Raw genomic sequence first — 24,277 nt, 5'->3', positions numbered from 1 at the left:
CGCAATTGATTTCACGAACATTGTGATATTAAATAAAATAACATATAATACCATATGTAATTTGCTGTATATCTCTAACAAAACTTCATTTCTAAAACTGTGAAAATAAACTTTATACGAAATCACAAGGTGGATATTAATAGTGTTGATTGACCTTGATCACAAAACAATATTTGTATTCTGTGTTTGTTGAAATTGCTTCATTTATTCCAAAAATATCCGATAAAAAATGCTTATAATATAATATTACTGATAATTTTAGTATATCCTGAGAATAAATATACCAAATATCACTGATGAGTTTCATATATTCTAAGAATATCAGAAAAATAATATACTACAACATACATTATAGAGATATTATCAGTATATCTTATATATCTGTAGTATATTCAGTACCAATTCAGTATATACGGATAATATCATGTACTGTGTGAGTTACCATTTATATAGTTCATATAGAAGATCAAGAAAAAAAAGAAAAGTATTGTTTTATTTTTCAGATCTTCTAAAAAGACTTTCGTCCCATTAGAAATTTCGCTGGATGATGATAGCGATGATGATGAAGAACAGTGACTGAAAAAAACTTCGCATATAGTTTCCACAATAATTAAAAGAGTTAATTACATAAATAATTCATATTTAGTAGTACATAACTATGTAATTATATATTGACAGTTTTTATAAATATTTTTTCAAACATTAAAAAGTGTTATAAATCTATATTTACATATTTTTGTAATTCAAACATTAATGCAATTGTGGACACAGAGATTGCGACACCTTTTTTTAAGATGCGAATTACTGTCACGCGCTTATAGTTAACGCGTTTTAATAATGTTATAGCAACATTTTATAAAAGTATTTTCAATTTTACAAAAATATTATGTAATGATTTCAAAATATTTCATTCAGATTTACAAAAAAGATTTTTGGAATGTTATTTAAACATTTATTGAAAAACTTTTTAAATTGTTTATATGTTCGCACACAGTACGTTCTAAAATATTTGATAGGTTTCTTGTAAAATTATTAGGTGAACAAATAAGTTCTCGGCCTTTTGTCATGAAAACAATTATTTATTTACTCAAAATAAAGGTATATATTAATCAGGAAAATAATCTTCATTTGCATCTATTGTATATACTTCTTCCACCTCTCAGGCACATGGCGATTCCCCTGGCGGTAAAACGATGGCGATTTTGAGTCAATAAAGTCAAGAATGCATTTTTTGACTTCTTCGAACGTTTTGAAGTGGCTATCGATCAAATAATGTTGGGGCGATCGGAATAGGTAAAAATCCGTTGGAGCAAAGTCAGATGAATAAGGGTGAAAATTTCCCAGCCCAACGAATGTAAAGCGTGTGACGTGACGCTTTTGAGCTCCGTCACGGTGACCCCGTCGAGGGAAGAAAGCGTGCGCGGGGTCGTCCCTCGCGCCTGAGGGGGGACTCCGATTATCCGCTAGAGTTAGTTTTGTTATAGATTTAAGGTTCTTAAACAAAGTGCAGCGATCTGAGCGAGCGCGCAATACTGCAATGAATGTAAAGATCCCGGAAAATACCGTAAGGAAGAGACGAAGAGAGGAAGAATGGACCAAAGCCTCCGCGAATAAAGGTCACGTAACGAGATCCCGCGCCTCCGCTAGTCGTAGGTCAGCACGATATTAATTCCGATTAATTTCAGAATAATGACGGCGAGGAATCCTGACGGCGAAATGATGGGCAATCTCCCAGGCTGCAGACTGGGGAACGGAAATATTTTCGGAAACGGACGAGGATACGGCCTGGCCAGCCTATCGTGTCCGAGCTGACAAGAAGACTCTGCCATTGAACTACCGTCATCATCGGGTTCTGGACCCCTGCGAAAGAGCAACCCACCGTCCAGCAGCTTGAATTTTGAAGGGGCGGAGAAAATCGACCCCTTCTCGCTAAAAATCGACGAGATGCGCGGAAAATCGGCGCGAGACTTGAGGGCCTCGCAGAGCCATTCTTTTGGAGTCACTGTTCGGTGACCCTCGCTAGTGATTAGACGATTCCGAGGACCACGAGGAGACGACCCATCCAGGACGCCGCCGCCGCCGCCACCGCCGACTAATTGTAAGCCGCCGTTCAGGTAGCCGTACGATTCCTCCCAGAAGCAGCTGGTGTCGTAATATTCTGGATACCATCGCAGGGCGACGGTTATCTCATTACTGTAGAAAGTCTGTGTGCTTTTCTCGCGTTTCGTTGCCGGACGCCAGCTGACACCGAGTATCGCGGATTTGTCCCTTTCAGGGGGTTCGTTGCCGACAGTCGTTTTACCGTACCAGTCGTTTCGTACCGTATCGTATCGTACCGTATCATTTTCGTTTCGTATTTTGGTTACATCGTTGCGTTTCGTGCCGAATTGTGAACCTTAGTGTGGTGACAAAATTCCGGCATTTCCGTATGACGTAGAGAATATCGGGATTTGCATGAGAATATTCTTTGCGAGCAAGAGTTACCATATATGCGAAATCTGCTCGGTAAGAATTGTATAAATCGCGAAATCTCCGTTTGAATTTTATGTCCGTTAACGTTCGTTTTGTTGTTATCTCGTTCCAGAGTCCAGTTTGTTTTCGCTGAGCGCGAAAGGTCGTGACAATACCATTAAAGAGTGCGAGACAATACTTGTGCCTGTGTACCTGAAATTACCGTTAATCATAACTTTCGTTATATTTTTGAATTTATTGTCGCAAAGTATCGCCGATTATTATAGGAAGTTTAGTTCGATTTATATCGAAATCTTGCATGAGGCTCGTGCCTCTGAATGTGTTCTGAAATCATACGCGTCTACTATATTCTGATCGTTATTCTTATATTTTAATTGATTGCCGCCAATTACCGCCGATTATTATAGAAAGTCTAGTTATATCGAAATCTTTGTGAGGATCGTGCCTCAGAGCGTGTTCCGAAATCCGACTTGTTATATCTCGATTGTTATAAATTACTTCGCCGTCGATTATTAGTTGATTTTACTCATCGCGGTTCGTGAGATTTTATATTCGTTTTCATTTCGCTCTCATCGTTGTCTTATAATCACGCATTATAAATAGATCGTTTCTGTTACGATTATATTCGACCTTCGTGTCATATGTTATAAATCTTATATCCGTTTTCTTTCAACCTCATATCGTCATTCGTTTATATTCAGAAATTCATCTTTTCTTTCTTTGTTCTTTTCTCGTCTATTGAATCTTGTCTATTATGTTCTTATCATCTCTGTTATATCTTTTATTCTGTATCATAACTTTTCAATATATTTTAAGTAATTATAAGTAAGATAAACTGAGTGTCGATTATTTCTTTCTCCTGAAAGTTATCTAGCGTTCTCTCTCTAATTCACAAAGAATCCCTCTGCCACATACTGAGCTCTGGGTTATCGGACCTTCTCGTTATCGTACCGTTATTGTGGCGCGGAAAAACCTGGCGCTCAATTTCGCTCTCCTTTGGAGACTTGTAAGATACCGTACACTACCGTATTTTTAAGATATCACTTTAAGAACTTCTAAATCTAATTCTTGTATCGGCCAAAGCTTGCACGCTACCTCCTCGGGATCGGCGTTCTCGAGGTGGGCAACGGCCTGGCAAGCGTCACTGGTGGTTTTCGCTGTATGTGGTCTGGCATTGTCATACAGCAATATGGTCTAGGTCTAGCCTAGGTCCATTGCCTGTGTATGGCCATTTATGCTGAATTTCATTGTTTAAACACTCAAGTTGGTGTTTATAACGCTCAGTCGTGATAGTTTCACCAGGTCTGAGCAACTCAAAATACAAAACATCCTTGAAATCCCACCATATACACAGAAGGACTGCGGAACCTTTGGAACCATTTCTTCACGTTGCTGATACAGCATCCTCCTCCAATGCCTGACATATCATTTCTTTAGCCTCAGAAGTATTTTTTTTCAACTCGAACGCGAAAAGCATACAGTGCCTAATATGCTCCTTATTGCACTCATTTTGTTTACTGTTCTCACGATGAATATATTGAGCTTATGTTGAACTTTTAGTCCAGTAATATAGTCTACTACATTGGTATTATACAACTATACAACTGACGGAAAAATGTTTTCGTTCAAATATTTAATAGTCGTTTTTATTCTCAGGCCGAAAACTTATTTGTACACCTAATAAATGAAACGTATGTTTCAGACATGTTACGATCGTATTTAATAAAGTGTTTCCAATTTCACAAAATATTACGTAATCATTTTAAAATATTTGAAAAAATTTCTCGTAATGTTTTGCATAATATTACTCAAACATATAATAAAAAATTTTTCCAAATATGTATTCGACACAAGAACAGTTAAAAATCTGGTTTAAAAGGATAAAGAAAAGGATAAAGAAAAGCTTTTTAGAGAGTACAAAGAAATATCTCTGATACTAAAATATTATAGCAAATATGTAGAATATTATTAGGTGTGTGAATTAATTCGGTCCGTTTTTTTCTTCCAAAAAAAGACTTGAAAAAACATGAAAAAGTACACTAATCAAAGTATTTGCCATCGTTTGCTATTATTTTATCCCATCTGTATAGCAGTTGTATTCCGTGATGGAAAAACGACTCGTCCTTCGAAGCGATCCATTCATTGAGCCATTTCTCTATTTTTTCATAATTGTTGAAGTGGTGGTGCGAAAGCCCGTGTGCCATCGATCTGAACAAATGATAATCGGATGGAGCAATGTCTGGTGAATACGGCGGGTGAGGTAAAACGTCCCAGCCAAGTGCTTCCAAGATGACCTTCACAAACTTTCCAACAACTGTGGCCAAGCGTTATTGTGCTGAAAGATCACTTTGTCGTGTCTCTTTGCATCTTTCCGGCCGCTTATTTTTCAAGCGTTGTTTAAACGGATCAATTGTTGTTGGCAATTGTTGTTCGACAGAGATGGTTTGGCTCTGTTTTAATAGCTCATGATGCATTACACCATTCTAATCCCACCATATGGTGGGATTAGAGCATTACTTTCTTGCCGTGAATATTCTGCTTTAGTGTCGATGGTGTGAATGGTTTTCCTGGGTCACAAATGAATTTCCTTCGTTTGGGATTATCGAAATATATCCACTTTTAGTCTCCAGTCACAATACGATGTAAAAAAACCTTTTCTTTTTTGCCTAGCAAGCAAGATTTCAGACCCATCTTCCTTCTTTATAAATTTTTCCCATGGCTGTCAAACGCACAGAAATTGTTGTGATCGATCAACATTCAACAATTGTGCGAGCTCATGTTGCGATTGACATGAATCTTCATCGATTAGCGCCTGCAATTCCTCGTCCTCGAACTTCTTCGGCTGACCTGGACGAGGTTTGTCATCGACAAAATCATCACTTTTGAAACGTCGAAACTATTCTCCGCATGATTTATCGGTGGGAGCACTTTCACCATAAGCTTTCCATGAGCATTCGATGAGTTTCAGCGGCTGATTTCTTCAAATGAAAACAGAAAATGAGAACTTCCCAGAAATGATGCTTTTTGGGCTCGAATTTTGACATTTTCGAATCAGATAAACACGATGTAATTGTTACAAACTCAAACGTTTATCAACTGAATATAATTGCAAGATGTCAATACTAAACTATAAAGCCTTTTGCAGACATTAGAGGTTAGAAAATTACATAGTACAGCAATTGACCGCCAGATGGATCGAATTAATTCACATACCTAATAATATAAGGTCTTTCGATGTTTTAATAATGTTATGTACTGAATAGTTTCAGAGACATTTTTCCTCTCTTGGTATCCTCTAAAAAACTTTTTCTTTGCTTTTATAAAACAGATTTTTAACTGTTCTTGTGCCTAACATATATTTCAAAAAGTTTTTTGTTACATGTTTAAGAAACATTATAAAACATAACGAAAAATTATTTTGAAACATTTTTATAAAATTGAAAACTCTTAAGAAAAACTTCTCAAATATCTTTTAGAAAATATTTTTGAGTATTTTGCGCGGACATATGATCATTTCAGAAAGTTTTCCAGTAAATGTTTAGATAACATTCTATGGCCGGTATTCATAGTCCGATCTTTAAAATTGTCTTAAGTCTGGTCCGAGGTTGACTTAAGACCTCATTCAACTAATCAAATAATTACGTAGCATTTCAAGCTCGAACTTAAAACGAACTCAAATATAAGATCGGACTATGAATATGGGCCTATAAATCTTTTTTACAAATCTTTATGAAATATTTTGAAATCATTACGTAATATTTTTGTAAAATTGGAAATCTCAAAAAATGTGGCTGTAACATTTCTGAAACGTTTCTTGTAACTTTTAAAAAAAACCTCAAATATCTTTTAAAAAATATTTTTGCACGTATTTTGCGCGGACATATTAACATTACAGAAACATTTTCTGAAATATTCCTGAATGATTACAAACCTTGCGTGAAACCTTTTAAAAATCTTATAGAAATATTCAATGCTATGTGACGTGACGCTTTTTAAGCTCCGTCACAGTGACCCTGCCGAGGGGAAGCCGCGTGCGCGGGGTCGTCCCTCGCACCTGAGAGGGGATTGAAATTTATTATAATCCGACTATTCAGGCTTTTTAGCGTAACCTTTAAGATTCGTGTAGCGAGTGCGGCGGCCGGTGCTAACATACCGTGTAATGAAGGAAGATACCGAAGAGACCGCCAGGAAGAGACGGAGAATGGACCCGAGATACCATGGAGGAAAAAGGAAAAAAGGTCATGTATTGAGATCCCGCGTCACCGCTAGTCAAATATCGGAACATTATTAATTCTGCCAAAAAAATTTCAGAATGATACCGGTAGGAAATCGGAAGATCGATCATCCCGGGCTGCAGACTGGGAAGGATGATACACTCCAAACAAGACGGACAAGGATACGGCCTGGCCAGCCTGCCGAGTCCGAGCTGCGGAGTTATTACCGATACGCTACCGCCAGCATCAAGCCAGAACCCCTGTGTAAGGGCAACGCCGTCCTACAACGGGGACTTCGAAGGGGGCGGAGAATCAACCTCCCCGTTTTCCGAGAAATCGACGAGATACGCGGAAGATCGACGCGGGATCCGAGGGCCTCGCGGACACAGTCAAAATTGGACACTGTTCGGTGAGCTTGTGACAAGTGCACATCAACCTGCAAACCCGGAGGAGACGACCCTGAAGGGAGCCGACACCAACGGATATTGTAAGCCATCGCACTAGTAGAGTAGTAATTTGCGTCCGGGATCAGCTGGCGTCGACCCTTTGAGAAAGATCGTCGCAGGGCGGCGATTTTATCGTAATCATTATCACGTAAAGTAAAATACTTGTACCGTTAATTACCGGACGCCAACTGTCCCCGGGTGCCGCGAATTTATCCTTCTCAGGGGGGGTTCGTGCCGACAGTCCCGTCTCGTAACGTAATTTCCGTTTCATACCGTTTAATGTTGTACCGTTCCGTTTTATCGTTTTATTACCGTTACGTCCGGGCCGAACTGCAAGTCATCGAGTGACTTGGCAGATTTTGAGCCGCTTCGTATCGCTTACCGGAAAAGCGGGATTTACGCGGACAATTTCTTTGCGAGCTCGAGCTACCGTAATTAAAAGAAAACGGCTCTGAAAGAATATTGTATAAAGCGAAATCTCCGTCGAGATACGTATATCCGTTATCATTCCGTTTCAAATTCGAGTGTGTTAGAGTCAAGTTATTGTTGCCAAAGATAAAAGGTCGCGAGACGACCGTTAAATAGAGTGACTCATACTAACATTATCCTCCTTGAGATTACCACAAGTAATCACCGGTGAAAGTTATCGAAAATATCATTATATCTTATTGTCGATTATTGTGAGAAAAGTTTAGATTCGATTTATACCGAAAGGTTTCAGGATACGAGGTTTTCAGGATACCGTTCTAAAAAATCTATCGCAATTATACTTCGTTAGTCTACTTTATCTGTAATTAATCACGGCCGGATACCGTTATTCTAAGCTACCGTCCAAAATCTATGTAAAAGTTTCATTCGATTTATATCGAAATTGTACACGAGGTTCGCGCATCCAGGTGTGTTCCGAAGTCGTACGCGTCCCTGTATTCTGATCGTAATTCGACTCTCACCGTGGATTACCGCTGATTACCGCTGATTATCGAGTAGAATATCATTTCCTTTATACCGAACGCGTCCTGAAATCGAGCTTATTATTGTATCTTGCGTGTTAAAGATCATTGCTGTTAATGATCAGTGCTGTTAATTATTATTTGAACTTCCGTATCACGCTCTGTGAGATATTATATTCACCTTTGTATCGTTTAAATCACTTTTACCGTTGCATTGTAATCGCCATTATAAATCGACTATTTCCGTTGTGACGAAACGTGACCTTCGCGTTATCGGTTAGGGATCTTAATCTCTTTGTCTTTCGAACTCGTATGTTCAATTTCTTATATTACACATTTTATCTTTTTTTTGGTTGTTATCCACCGGATTGTGTCTATTATATTCATCTTATCTATTATATTAATCTTATCTTATATTGTATTAATCTTGTCTATTATATTAGTCTTATCTCTGTTACATAGCTATATTGTATCCTAACTGTTAAATATATTTACGTAATTTAAGTAAAATAACTACATGTCGATTATTTCTCTCTCCTGAATACTCTCTAGCGTTCTCTCTTTATACATTCAATTCACAAAGAACTCTGCCCCTCTGCCATACACTGGGCTTAATCGTCGGACATTACCGTACCGATATCATGGCGCGGAGATACCGCGCCTGGCGCCCAATTCCGCTCTCCTTTCCGGAGATTTATAAGTTACCGCATTTTTGGAGATACCGTCTTAACAACCGATACCGCCTGATACCGTAACCGCCAAACTTGCACGCTACTTCCTCGAGATCGGCGTTCTCGAGGTGGGCAACGGCGCCGCAGCTATATGGGACTCGTGAATCAAATGGCAACTCTATCCATGATAGACAATAATAAATTAAATGACAATATTGTGTCAGGAGTCGGATCCCAGACACTCGTTGATGCAGGGAATGGGCGAGTGGGCTCCTCTTGACGGCCAGCAAGCAACTGCGATCCTGATGGATAGCCAGGTCGGGATATGCAGCAATATTACTGGAGATCAAATACGTGTTCTTGATTTTGAACCGAAAACTACGAATGAAATGAATTACGAATTTCTATGAAAGCTTGAAAATCGGCAGAAGATAGAATTAAGCAATTAGAAGCAATTATCAAGACTTTGCAGCATGGGTACATTTCCAATCAAGCAAAATATGAGATCGACGACGAGGGACTAGAGTAAGGGGGAGGGAGGGAGGGAGAGAGGGAGAGGGTGAAAGGGGGGAAGAGGGAGAGGGAGAGATTGATTGATTAATGAGCTTTTATTAGCTTTCTCAGCTATTTTCATATACATTTAAACTTACATATTTTACATTGCGAAAATATGCGCCTTAATCCTACTCTTAAACAATTTCAGCCTATCGCAATTTTTAACTTCCTCTGGCAGGACGTTATATATTTTTATGCCTTCATAAAACAAACTTTTTTGTGCGGACTTTGTTTTCCTAAACTGCAGTTCAATATTACCCGCTTGTCTTGTTTTCCTATCACATTCCTTCCCTACTATCTGCAACCTATTCCTTAATTGAGTTGGCAGCAAACCATTTAATATCTTAAAAATAAATATACATATATTATATTGCAATCTTTATCTTACTGACATATATTGCAACGCTTCTAGCATGTCATCCACTTTGGTGTATCTATCACATTGAAGTATTACCCTCATAGCTCTGTTTTGTACTTTCTGCAATTGGGTTATCTGTGTCTCCCCATGCCTATTAATAGCGTCGCGCAATACTCAAAGTGAGGAGCTATGATTGTCTTATATATAATGCATCTAGTATAGACTGATATATAATTACCTATTCTATTTACGAAACTTGTTTTTTTACCTATTTTCTTTATCATATAATCGTAGTGATCTTGAAATCGAAGTCTGTCATCAATAATTATACCTAGATATTTCATATTTTTCACTCGTTCTATTTCAATTCCATCTAGACATTTCAAAACCGTATTACCTTTCAATTCTTTTCGAGTACTTCTAACTATCATATATTTCGTTTTACTAGCATTCATTTTTAACTTATTTATATTCATCCAACATTCAATTATATTAAAAACCGTATTCAATTTTACCTCTATATCCGCGCTACTTTTTCCATTTACATATATAAGCGTATCATCTGCAAACATCTTAATATTACATCCTTCTGGACAGGTTTCGATTATATCATTTATATATATTATAAATAGTAAAGGTCCAAGTACCGAACCTTGTGGCACTCCGTACTCTGTTGTCAATATTTCAGACCACGCTTGATTGACTCGCACTTGCTGTTTCCTATTATTTAAATATGATTTGAACCATTCCAAAGCCATTCCTCTAATTCCATAATAATACATTTTTTCTAATAATCTTTCTCTATCTATTGTTTCAAACGCTCTCTTAAGGTCCATAAAAATTACTCCTACCATTTTTCTATCACTTACTATCAATTTCCATTCATCAATGACAGTTTGAATCGCTGTTTCGCACGAATAGTATTTTCTAAACCCCGACTGATGTTCTGTTATAATATCATTAGTTTCCAAGTACATTTCAAGTTGTTCTTTAACTACTAATTCTAACACTTTCTCAAATATTGGTAACATATTAATAGGCCTATAATCACTCGCTTTTTCCGCTTTATCTATCTTTGGGATTGGTATTATCGTTGAGGTTTTCCATCCTTCCGGACACAAACCTTCTCTTAAAGAATTATTTATTATATTCGCAAGTTCCTCTTTTATTACCGAAAAAACTGCCTTCAATATATCGCTGGTTATCCCTTCTTCCGTACCTTTCTTTTTTGGCAATCCCATAACAACTTTTTCTAGCTGTTCTAGTTTAACAGTCTCAAAGTTTTCCATAATTCTTTTGTTTTTGATAATATAAATAATTTTCTTATTTACATTGATCCAATGATCAATTATATCACCAAAGAGAGAGAGAGGGGGAGAGGGAGAGGGAGAGGAGAGAGAGAGAGAGAGAGAGAGAGAGAGATTGGAACGAGCCGAGATCAAGAGCTATAGAAAAAAGAAAAGCAATGTCATCGCCGGAAACTTCACCTAATCAAGCGGAATCAATAGATAATAAAAATAATAATAATAATAACAATAATAATAATAATAATAATGAAGAAAAAAGTTCTCCTTCTCCAAGATTCGTGAGTGGTGTTAACAACTTTAACACATTCAAAGAATTAATTCTTCAAAGTACAAAGAACAGCATAAATTTCAAAATGCTGGTCAATGACGAAGTCAAAATAAATACGACTGATAGTAACGACTTCCGCGTTATATTGAAACTTCTCAAAACCACGAACTCGCAAGGTAATCACCTATTGCAAGGCTTAGCCTATCATGTATACCAGTGCAAGCAATCAAAACCCTACAGAATTGTAATAAGAGGACTTCATCCGTCAACGACTATCATCGACATTGAACAAGAACTAGCAACAGCCAGACACGAAGCCACTCGAATAACTAATATAATCATTGAAAAGAAAATAAATGAGACACAGACCAAAGTTGCACTTCCACTTTTCTACGTTGTCTTCTACGTTGATCTAACAACAATTGAATAATAGAGATGTATATGAACTAACTAATATGTTATATTGTAAAATCAAAATTGAACCACCGAGAGTTAAAAAGAAATAGTGCAGTGCAAAAGGTGCCAAGGATTAGGCCACACACAAAATTATTGTCAAAGACCAAATATGGCCAAATATGTGAAATGTGGTAATAATCATCTCAATCGACAAGAAATCGAGAAAAGTAACTTGTAAATGTGCCTGTGACGGTGAACGTACGATCAACTGGAAAGGATGGCCGGTCTATAAAGGAAAAATAGCATCTATTCATAAGTACAATATGACAGCTATCCAACGCGTCCAACAAAAAGTTCTAAACAACAATAGCAAAGTCATTTCCATAAAATTATTTGCTGAAGCTGTCAATGAAAAATCGGCTCAAACCGCAATCAGCCATGCTGAGTCTTCAACCAAGTCCGAGAAACCGACTAACTCCAAATTTTGGAAAGCGATCAAAATCATATAGGATAAACTTGTTGATACAAAGCAAAGAGAAAGCTAAACATAACAGGGAAAAATAACATGCCTATAATAACCAACAAAAGAAAGAAAAACAAATGTCAGAAACATCGTTTAGAATCATTACTTGGAACGCTAATGGATTAGCCTTAAGAAGCAGAGAACTCGAAGTATTTTTTAATGACAACAAAGTAGATATCGCATTGATTTCTAAAACTCACTTCACCAGTAAAAATTATTTGAAGATATACGGATTTATCTCATATCACACTATTCATTCCAGTGGTAAAGCTCAAGCTGGATCAGCTGTCATCATTAAGAATATTAAACACTTTCTATGAGGCGAAATAAGTAAGACATATATACAAGCCACTGTGATTGTGACAATATAACAACGTTCACCTCAACGTGGCTGCAGTACATTGTCCCACTCGCTACAACTTCCCAGTAAGCAAAATGTTAGCAGGTTGGCAACACAGATTGGCAGCAAGTTCGATCAGAATCCCACACCAGAACCGTAGCCATTTGTGTCCGCATTAAGCTATTGTTTTGGCGACAGAGTCTGTAAAATATAATTTGTCAACAGACTCTCGGCAGAAACCGAGCAGGATCTGCGAGTGCAATTTGATGTTATATTGTCAGCAGAAACCGAACAGAATTTGCGCATGCAACCTGATGGCAAATTGACAGCAGAAACTGCACAAGATTTACGCATACTTTCATTAATGTTATATAAATGCAACAAAATTGATTATTACAGGTGCTAAATAATAATATTATCGGCAAGTTAATTACAATTTTTTTTCTAAAATGACATATATGTCATATGTTATATCGTAATATATGTTAATGTAATATATATTACATCGTAATTATATCTCATATAACGAAGGACTAATTCAATTTATATTAAATTAATAATAAAGTAAATGATAAAAGTAAATGGAACTTGTAAAACTTGAGATGTAATTTATTTAGAATTAAATTCTTGCTTTATGTCTCAAATAGGCAGTACATGAATAATTTTCCATTTATCATATTGATTCCAATCACTTTAATATTCTGAATCTCATCTGTTTGTATCAGATATCAGAAATTAAAGTGATAGAAATTAAAATGATAATTACTATGTTTTCAATCTTATTCATATTCGCGACTTTATATATATTTCTGACAGAAATTCAATTACGAGAAAGTACAACTCACGTAGCGGTAAATGAAGGAACTATCAAATCATGCAAACCCTGTTCCGTTTCTGCCGTCAATCTGCTATCAGAGATTGTGTGCGCAGATCCTGCTCGATTTTTGTTATCAATTTGTTATCAAATTGCGCCTCACAGATCCTGTTAAATTTCTGCTATCAATCTGCCGTCAGTTATATCTGCAGGCTTTACTCGATTTCTGCCGATAATTTGTCATCAAATTTCATTGCGCAGATCCTGCTCGGTTTTTGTTATCAATCTGCTGTCAAAATTACGCCGCACAGATTCTGCTCGGTTTTTGCCATCAATTATATGCCGTCAATTATATCAAGTTCTGCTCGGTTTCTATTGATGATCTGTTGTCCAGTTATGTGAACAGATTTTCTTGTATGTCTGCTGACATGCTAGCAACATAATCAAACATATCAATTCCTCTATGCAAACTGTAGTCTTTCTGCTTTTAAAATTTGTAATAGGTGTTTGACAAAAATCTGTTCTAACAGATTTGGCTATCTAGGTACAGTTCTTGAATTAAATTTAAGTCAATTTTTGAAAGTATATAATCTTCAGCTGCATCCAAGAAGAAAATACGTAAATATGAAAACAAATAATTTAAAATTTTCTACTTCGCGAAAAGCATTGCATAGGTTATTCTCAAGGTAGAGAAGTAGAGTTAGGTTGAAAATTAAGCAAAATTTTTGCAGATATAAAAAATTAGATAATATACAAGATATACAAATATACAAGATATATACAAGAAATTCCTGATAATATACAAGATATTCCTGGTCCATCAACATCTACAGAATGTAATCGTTCTAATAAATTTATAAATACTTGGTGTGACATCAATATAGAAAATGGGTCTTCTTCTTTGTCGTCCTCTGTTTCTGAGTCTAGTGATGCGATAGCCTCATTTTTCAATACTGTTTCGACAGAACCATCTTTTCGTGAACAATTAGCTTCTTGTTTCATAGATATTAATTTGACGCATATTCAAGGAAATAGGATATTATCTCTACTTCGCATGCATCCTTGCTTTTCTAACTTGCCAAAGGATGTTAGGACGTTTCTTAATACGCCACGAAATTGTGTTGTTACTTTTAATGTGAAGTCAAGTAAATATATTCATTTTGATCTTGAAACAGAGATTACTCAATATCTCGAGAGTATTTCATCTGCAATCACTATTAATCAATTAGAAATAGATTTTAACACTGATGAATGCACATTAGGTAAATCCAGTAGTATTCATATCTGGCCAATTCAAATTCGAATTGCAAATATTCATCATGCAAAATCAATTGTTGTAGGAGTTTATAAAGGAATGCAAAAGCCATATGATCCTAATGTATTTTTTGAAGGATGCGTTACAGATATTAAAAGATTAATGTTAAACGGAGATATAAATTTTCATGGTAATAAAATACCAATATCCTTGAGATGTTTTATAGCTGATGCAGCTCGTGCGTTTATTCTCAATCATCGAGGTCATACATCCAGTCAACTCTGTTCTAAGTGCAAAATCTGCAGTACACGCAGCGAAGATCGTAATGTCTTCAATGGTATTAATAATTCTCCTCGAACGAATGAGGAATATATCATAGATCTTGATGAAAGTCATCATAAAGAGGGTAAAAGCCTTTTATCAATGCTGCAATAGGTATGGTTTCATAAGTTCCATTCGAATATATGCATCTCGTTTGTTTAGAAGTGATGAAAAAACTTTTATTAGCGTGGGTGTATGGAAAGTATTCTCGATTTTCAAAATTATCAGGTAGATCTATTTCTTTTTTGTGTGCAAAATTAAATATTTTCAAAAAATATAGTCCCTCAGATTTTGCAAGACGTCCTAGATCACTCGATACATGCTCCAAGTATAAGGCAACAGAACTTCGCCAATTTCTTCTTTATACAAGTCCCTTGTAACATATGGTATACTTAATGAACAAGTTTATAAACACTTTTTATTTTTTCACGCAGCTATAAGAGTTTTAGTTTCAAATTCTCCATCAAGATTGCAGTTAAACTTTGCAGAGCTTGCGCTACAAAAGTTTGTCCAAAGATGTGAAAATTTATACGGTCCCAACTTTAATACTTACAATGTTCATGGTCTTCTTCATCTCACCAACGATGAGACGTTTTGGTAATTTGGATTCTTTTTCTGCTTTCCCATACGAAAATAACATGGTTATTTTTAAAAAATACCGAAAACCAGGTCTACCTATTCAACAATTCTTTAACAGAATGGCAGAAATAAAAGTTCATAAGATAAATAATAATTGTGATATTGATTCTTCTGTTCACGTTTCCGTATAACATAATGCAGCTAATGGAAGTCAATATAATAAGATTACATTTAACAAAATGTTGTTAAGTATAGATATGTATGATAATTGTTGCTTCTTACATGATAGATCAGTTTGCATCGTTATAGGCATTGTCATGAATAACAATTTGTAACTTTTGGTAGTTAAGAAATTTTTGGAAATCGAAGATTTCTATGATGTTGGTATTTTTTGTTTGACATTTTATCTTCTGCTCTTCAAATACATAAATGTTCGACATTAAGTAGTGAGGTTTATCTTATTCATTTGGACGAGGTTCGCGCTAAGTGTTACAGAATGCCTCTTTAGAATTCCACATCAGAGGACAATAGCAGCAGCGATGAAGAAAATCATTCGGGATTTGGTTCAATATATAGTCAATATATAATTCAATATATAGTGGTTCAATATATAGCTGTTATTATACACAGCGAGTAATTGAATTTCTATCAGAAATATATATAAAGTCGCAAATATGAATAAAAGACTAAAAATATAGTAATTATCATTTTAATTTCTGTCACTTTAATTTCTGACATCTGATACAAGCAAATGAGAGTCAGAATATTAAACTGATTGAAATCAATATGATAAATGGAAAATTATTCATGTACTGCCTATTTGAGACATAAAGCAAGAATTTAATTCTAAATAAATTACATCTCAAGTTTCACAAGTTCCATTTACTTTTATCATTTACTTTATTATTAATTTAATTAAATTGAATTAGTCCTTCGCTATATGAAATATAACTACGATATAACATATTACATATATGTCATTTTCTAAGAAAATTCTAATTAACTTGCTGATAATATTGTTATTTAGCATCTGTAATAATCAATTTTGTTACATTTATATAATATTAAAAGTAAACGCAAATCTTGTGAAGTTTCTGCTGTCAATTTGCCATCAGGTTGCATGCGCAGATTCTGCTCGGTTTCTGCTGACAATCTAACATCAAGTTGCACGCGCAGATCCTGCTCGATTTCTGCTGTTAATCTGCTGTCGGTTTATGCTGACAGATTCTGCTAGCAGAATCCAAACTAAATGCGGACGCAGTTGATGCCAATCTGCTGCAATATTCTGTTTGAATCTGCTCGCATGCTGCTGGCAGACTGCTAACATTTTGCTTACTGGGTATATACATACAAATAGACAGTTGTTACGTCCCCCGCGCTAAAAATTTTACCCACTGCAGATAAATACGACTAACTAATGTACCGATACCAGATCTTGACCACACCGTCTTAAGCTAAAACGTAACGTTACCGACCAATCCTCAAGCTAGTTCACGAAAACGTCGAGAGATGGCCAAGACGCCCCCCTTACCACTGGAAAACACCCCCACGAGTTTAACCCTTTCCATTCCTGACCTGCACAAACCAAGGGACCTCGGGTCAGTCCCAAAAAATCTTCACTACTATCTCGAGCGCCGAGCGAGCCACTTCTCTTCCAGAAGTGCTCCTCAAATCCGCGATACTATTTCCATTCCGATCGTGTTTCTATTTCCGACTTCGTTACCATTTCCGACAACTCATTGTGATTTTACTATTTCTCAATTGCGATACTACTACCGTTTATACTATTATATCCAGCGTCCGCGCCGATAGCTCTCGAACCGAAGCGACACTTGTAACACTACCATCGTAAGTAAATAAAATTGTAAAACATATACATACATACATCGGTGTTCATTAAATACAACCAGCCCCTTGTTCGCATCTCCTTAAGATTCGGAGTAAACCCTACAACATTTTAATAACTCTGATTTCGACCATCAGAGATTAGTGGTAACACGGTGCTTACTCTCGGCGCTTACCTCAGCACGGTTATTCGCTGCCTCTTAAATCCGCTGTTTGGTGCTAATACCCAGCATATCCAGCACTCCTTCCCTTGAGGGAACTCCGGTGCGAACAATCGCACGCTGTTCCCGAAATCCGTCACAACCCTATGATCGAACCCAGCGCAATTATATTAATATAATCTTTTCTGTAGAATCTTTTCTGCCCAAAGCAAGGAGAAGCGGACACCTATACCACGCGCGCAAATTGTACTTTAATTATAAATACGACCCTGTTACCCAAGAGGACAGCAACTTGTTAGGAACAGAAAGAATAGGTTTTGACCCTGAATACGAAGCATACTTCGATCCGTGACTTGCCATAAAAGAACCTAAGACCCTAAGGAAGGACATCAGAATTAAGACGATAGAATATTTTCCGTGGCCGCGTGAACTTAAGGTAATAGATACCAGTCCGTTTCTACCGCCCTTGGAATACGCAGCAGGAGACCCGAGGAGAACCCGGTATCTCCAACTCCGTGCGGAAGTATTGCATACCGCGTACGGGGCTAGCACCCCCGAACATTGGGGAACTGCGGATCAACCTATTATACTAGAATAACTTTCACATAACGAACTCTGCACTCAACACGCTCAAACAGAAAGGCCGGAAACAAAAAGGGGACCACTCGATTTCATTTTTATTGTTCCCAGACGAGGCAACCCTTTTTTTATTGCCCCTAAGACCTCCGCTACCTGATCCCAAGTTTTCCCTCGTCCAGCAAGGAATCAAAGAAATTATTTTCCAATAATATCATTCCTACAAGTGTTTAATTTCCCTTCAATCTTGTAACTTATTAATTATAAATAAATTTATAAAGCTATAATCTCATCGTCTTTACTAAATTAGACTATATCCACATGAATCCCGAAACCGTCCGCGACGAAGTACGCCGAAGAGTTCGAAATATCCGTTACACATACATCTCCGGATTCGCACACCGAACCCATCTAATCCCTTATTGCGCTTCTTGCTTCATATCCTCGGATATCATTAAGGACCCATACGCGTATTTCAACGTTTACCTTGCTATAGACAGTACCACCTACAGTGGCGTTCATTGCACGGCTTGTTCTCGTAACTTAGTAAATTTCTTTTCCTTCGATTGCGACAAATGTACATCGGCCTATATTAATTTTATAATAGATTTAAGGCGGCAAGGTGTAAACTATTATTCCCTACCCGATCCGATTAAGGTCTTCGTGGACGGCACAATCCCTGCCAGCTTTACCGTGCGAGATTTTCCATAATCGGCAAACGATCGGTAAGATTCTCAAACCAACAACCACCATCAGTCGGTAAATAGTTCTGTAACATCGCGACTACCGATAACTAGCCGACAGGAAATTTTTTGTGCCCATTCGGTCCGTCCCGCAGGTAGAAATCCATCGTCCAGATACCCTAGCCGTTGGATAATCCCTAGGAGTCGAGCTCCTAAAATAATGGCACTGTCCGGCGCATAGTCCGAGCACTCGAAAGAGCCGCGACCCCGCCGGGACGTAACACAGTCAATCATATACAAATACTCAGTTCCATACAAGCATTCAATTGGACGCAAACGTTTCATCACACTAATAGTGTTATCATACTAATAGTGTTCCATCATACGTAAATGTTCAACCACACGCGAACATTCAATCTCATACTAGCACTTCATTAGATGCAAGCGTTTCATCACATATGAGCATTCAACCACATATTCCTCGTACTTGTGTTCCTATTGTATGACGCATGTCTATGACACACATTTTACTCACACATTCCTTTATAAATAGTACGCATACACAAGAAAGTAATACAACAGAGCAGAATATTTTAAGAACATCGTCTGGTTTAAGCCACTCAAGTCGACGTGTAGAAATTTCTCTCGCAATCAGAGAAAACGGACAATTGGTATGTTCATACATATTTATTGTAGAAATACAAGGAAAATATATATGTAAAAGGAAAATATATATGTATTTCAAAATAGATTTATCAGAAGAACATTTTAATATCAATGAATGTTTGCAGGAGAACACGCGTAGAAACAGAATTGAAGTAAGTATGAGATGTATTGTCTTTAAAACGTGAAATTTAATAAAGTAGTAATACTAATTTTTTTATATTTTGTTTGCAGAAAGATGAATGTACTGTAGAAAATATATTAAAATATGTACAAGATAGACAGCAAATCTCCCATAAACCTACTGTCCTACCAATATCGTCTTTAACAGAGATAGAAACATCCGAAACTATTGATGATGACACCTACTACGACGTCGTAAGTAAAAAGAAAAATGATACCCTTTATTGTGCCTCGAAATACATATTCTGAATAACGTAAAAGTCAATTGAGCAGAAGCCATAAAGTTAATCTTATAATATGGATTTTTATATATTTTTAATTTCTAATATATTGCTTATAGCTAAACTATTTCTGTTATATTGGCGGCTTTAATTTAAAAGAAGCCGTTAATTTATGCTTTAAAGAGGGACTGAAGGATATTGTTACTGCATCTTTTACTGGGTGCGGCCGCGAAGGTTAACAACGGCCCATGTATAATAGACGATTCATTATGATAATTTATGGTATGATCTTGTTTTGAAATATATTTGTCATTATTTTTCTTTAAAACATATTTGTCATTTTTGAAACATATTATTGCATATTTCACTTATAATATAACTTGCATTTCTTTTTCAGAGGCTGTATGTAATAATAAACACTGAAAAACCAGCGCGTAGCGAATTCCAAGCACAAATGAAGGAGGATCTTCGAACTGCTAAGGAAAGATTACGAAGCAAGATACGTCCGCGTAAACAATTTGTAATCAATGTAACAATTCGCCGCAATATGTGGAATGATGACGCTTAGCCTACTGAAATAAAGTAAGAAACAACTTTATTTTTCTTATTTCTATAATTTTTGCATATTATTTGATCATGTGTAACTGTGCATTGAATAGAATTATACGTATGTAGTAAAAAATTTTTTTAACATTGTGATAGTCTCGCAGACTATAACCTATTTAAATATAGTACTTCTATATAATTAAAGTATAAAATAAGCGTCAGCAGGAAATATTGTTGGGAAACGCGACAGCGAACATTCACCCGATAAAATCGCTGTCGCTAGCGAACCTCGCGTAAGAACGTTCACCCGGAAACGCGAAAACGCTAACGAAGGAATTCAACTTTGAACTTCCTTCGTTAGCACTTAGACTTTGGACGACCCGAAAAAACTTCCATGACCATACATGGTCATGTCGGCGGGCGATCTCCTCCAAAAATCCCCAAAATTGAGGGAATAAAAGCCGTCCACCGCGAATCCGCGGCGGACAGTCATAAACAGTAAATCTATGGTCAAAGTAGTGCGCGAAGACTTAACTGTTAAATTGTGCAACAAGAGCAATCATTAACTAAAAATAGTGCGAACAAGAGGACTAGCCGCTAAACCGTGTTACGAGGCTCTCGACATAATTCCTAAACACGAAGCGATCCAGGAAAGGACGATAACAAGGCTTGAAAGAAACCGACTAAAGATAAGGAAACAACGATTATATTTATAATAAAGAACTCTATAATAAAAATCTGCTGCTATATAATTGGAGCGATCACTCGCCTCTCCCGGCTACCTCACACCCTGTGCCGCGCGGGCACAACATTTTATTTTTTATTTTATTCTAATAATTATTCTATAAAAAGAATATTGTCACGTGAATTTTATTTAGAGACATCGATAATAAATTTGATAACAAATGTACGTTTAATAAATGTATGTTTTGGAAACATGCAAATTTTGCTACATCGAAATGTAAACAGCCGGCAATAAGACTGACATTTAAAAAGCAAATTGCATCTTGAAGATTAATGTACATTTATTATCAAATTTATTATCAAATGTGTCTAAATAAAATTCACATGACGATTCTCTTTTTATAAAATTATTAAAATAAAATAAAAAAAATGTTAAAAAAATAAAATCTTTTTACTACATACGTATAAGCTTTTTACGTATACATATTATCGAAAAATTTACTTTGTCGTTATTTTTTTGTTGCAGAGAATATATAAGAATAAGGAGTCAAAAGGGCTAGTCAAAAAAATTATAAAATTCGAGCTGCGGATTCAGAAAGAGCTACTCTCTTTCTTTCTAAGCGACAAAATAAGGATAAAGTCAGAGCTGCCGCTACGTACGAACGTTTAGGTCGTCGTTATAAAATGTTTCTTGCGTGGACCGGCAAAGAACAGTTTATGTTTCATTTTTATACTTTTTTTTCTGACATGTAAATGTAAAATAAAAATTGCCAATTTTGAAATAAATGTATACAAAGTTCGGCATGCAGTGTGATTAGTTTACAAGAAAGAATCTTACGATATGCAATTGCATCTTACGATATGCAATGTAATCTTACGATATACAATTGCAACTTTTTATAAACAAAAGATGAATGTACCATTTATTCAACTTCATTTATATAAACAGAGTGTTACATATTTGTAAAATAAATGAGTATTTTTATATTCAAAATCATAAATAAGGATTATTTCAATATTATAGATCAAAATTGTTTAGTCCTGGTTGTGTAAATGTTGCTTAATTTTAATCTTAGATTAACTCTTCGTCTCTTTCTGCCTCCCTCAGAAAAAGACGAGGAGTGAATTAAGCTAAGATTAAAGTTAAGCGACGTTTATGCAATCCGGCTATAATAGCGTAGTTTAAATAGAAACGGCAGATCCTGCTCAATTTCTGCTGTCAATTTGTCATCAGATTGCGTGCACAGATTCTGCTCGCGTTCTGCCGACAATCTGTTGTCAGATCATGTTTTACAGATTCTGCTGACAATATGCTGTCAGGTTAGGTTTTACAGATTAATCTAAATACAATAAAGGTCCATACGATAAATCAATAAAATTTCATAAAAGGCTTAAGGGACTAACGCAAAGGTGCGGAAATAAAAACGGTTATAGTAGTATAATAACCTGATAAAACTTTTATTTAAATCAAGTGACAAACGCTGCCTTTCCTTTTAACATCGATATTAATCCCAACAGTTTTCCTACGAAAGATAACTTATCTCTCCTCAATTCTGTGAATAACAATTGGCTCATTAATTTGTCAAAGCTCGAGATTCCTAAAGAAGTAATCCCTCCTACAATTAGGTGAAAAGTTTTCTCTGCGAACCTTTCCTGATTCACAACGTTTTGTGTTTGATATCATTAAGAATGTCGAACATAACATTTCGAGATGTGATCATGAAACGGCGAGCAATATTAGATGTTTAACGGTTCAGACTCTAAATAAACTGTTGTCGTCTCCTCCTCAAATTTCGGAGATTGATTCACGTTTGCTATCTTTAAACAATATCACTAAACAATTCCTTCGTGATCATCCCGACATCATTGTTACAAAAGCTGATAAAGGAAATGTAACCGTTTGCTTTGATAAATCAGATTATTTTGATAAGATGCGTAATCTGTTGTTAGATCAGAAGACATACATGATGGTGAGCCGCGATCCGACTAATAAAATTATCTCTCAATTGAGAGTACTGTTACAGCGTTGGCTGAGAAATGAATACATCTCGAACGGTACATATAAGTCGCTGCTGAATTCGGAGGGGGTCCTACCACGTGCCTATGGATTGTCAAAAATACATAAAAAAGAATGCCCGTTACGTGTGATTGTCTCTTGCATTAATAGTCCTTTATACTCATTGGCGTCTTTTCTCCACGGCATCCTATACAAGAATTTGCCGAATCCGAGAAGCCATATCGAAAACAGTTTTGAATTAATTAAAAAACTTAATAATTTTTACTTAGAAGACAACTATGACTTGGTGTCTTTGGATGTTGTGAGTCTTTTCACCAATGTTCCACTTGATCTGGTTATTGGAGGAATCGCGAAACGATGGCATTTCATTGAAAAGAATATCAGTATTCCGTACGGTGAATTTGTTATTTCTCTTAAATTGATTATGGATTCCACTTATTTCAAGTTTGATAATGTCATTTATAAACAGATTTTTGGCACTTCGATGGGCTCCCCGCTTTCTCCGATTTTGGCAGATATTATCATGGCTGATTTGGAGGAGAGAGCAATTTCATCCCTCCCAGTTTCTCTTCCTTTTTACATACGTTATGTCGACGACATTGTTCTTGCTGCTCTTAGACAATTTATCCATCACATTTTCCAGGTGTTTAATTCACTTCACAACAGATTAAGTTTTACCATTGAATACTCTAATAATGGTAGTATAAATTTCTTGGACACTACTATTATCATTAACAAGAATTATATTGAATTCAATTGGTACAGGAAACTTTTTCAGGGAGATTTCTCTCATTTTTTTCATACCACCTTTTGTCACATAAAAGAGGAGTTATCGGCCTGACTGACAGGATTTTTAGACTTTCACATCCGCGTTTTCATAACGATAATTTTTCTTTTATCATCTCAATTTTATTGAACAATGGTTATCCGATACATTTCATTTTTCAAACGATTACTCAAAGACTCAAGATTTTAATTTTTACTAAGAGCAATGACGTTGACTTGCATCTCCATACCCCCTCCTCTCCTACTCTTTCTCCTTTTTTCACCATTCCTTTTTCCTCAAATTTTCCCAGAAATTTCATTTCGAATATCAAGAAATATACGAGTAGAAGATTGGCTTACTCTGTGAACAACAAACTGAATTCTTTCGTCAGATTACATAAGGATCCTTTACCTGATCTCCACCATTCCAATGTTATTTATAAGATCAGCTGTCTAGATTGTGA

At 36.2% G+C, this 24,277-nt stretch overlaps 1 protein-coding gene across 6 annotated transcripts in view; it reads right to left on the bottom strand.

The window, feature by feature from the left end:
• LOC105254912 overlaps nucleotides 1-24,277 on the bottom strand; it is a 183,469-nt gene that overhangs the window by 139,041 nt on the left and 20,151 nt on the right. The window contains exon 6 of one of the 6 annotated variants that reach the window (XM_025406094.1): nucleotides 20,196-20,373. The exons of the other annotated variants lie outside the window; for them this stretch is intronic. Coding sequence (XP_025261879.1) covers nucleotides 20,289-20,373 — 85 coding nt within the window. The 3' untranslated portion in view covers nucleotides 20,196-20,288. Of the gene's footprint in view, nucleotides 1-20,195; nucleotides 20,374-24,277 lie in introns of those variants that run through there. 6 annotated transcript variants of the gene reach the window in all.

Source organism: Camponotus floridanus, unplaced genomic scaffold (genome assembly GCF_003227725.1).
Source record: "Camponotus floridanus strain SB8 unplaced genomic scaffold, Cflo_v7.5 scaffold132, whole genome shotgun sequence".
NCBI lineage: Eukaryota > Metazoa > Arthropoda > Insecta > Hymenoptera > Formicidae > Camponotus > Camponotus floridanus.
Note: the sequence above shows the minus strand (reverse complement) of the source record. Positions and strands in the feature narration are given on the sequence as shown.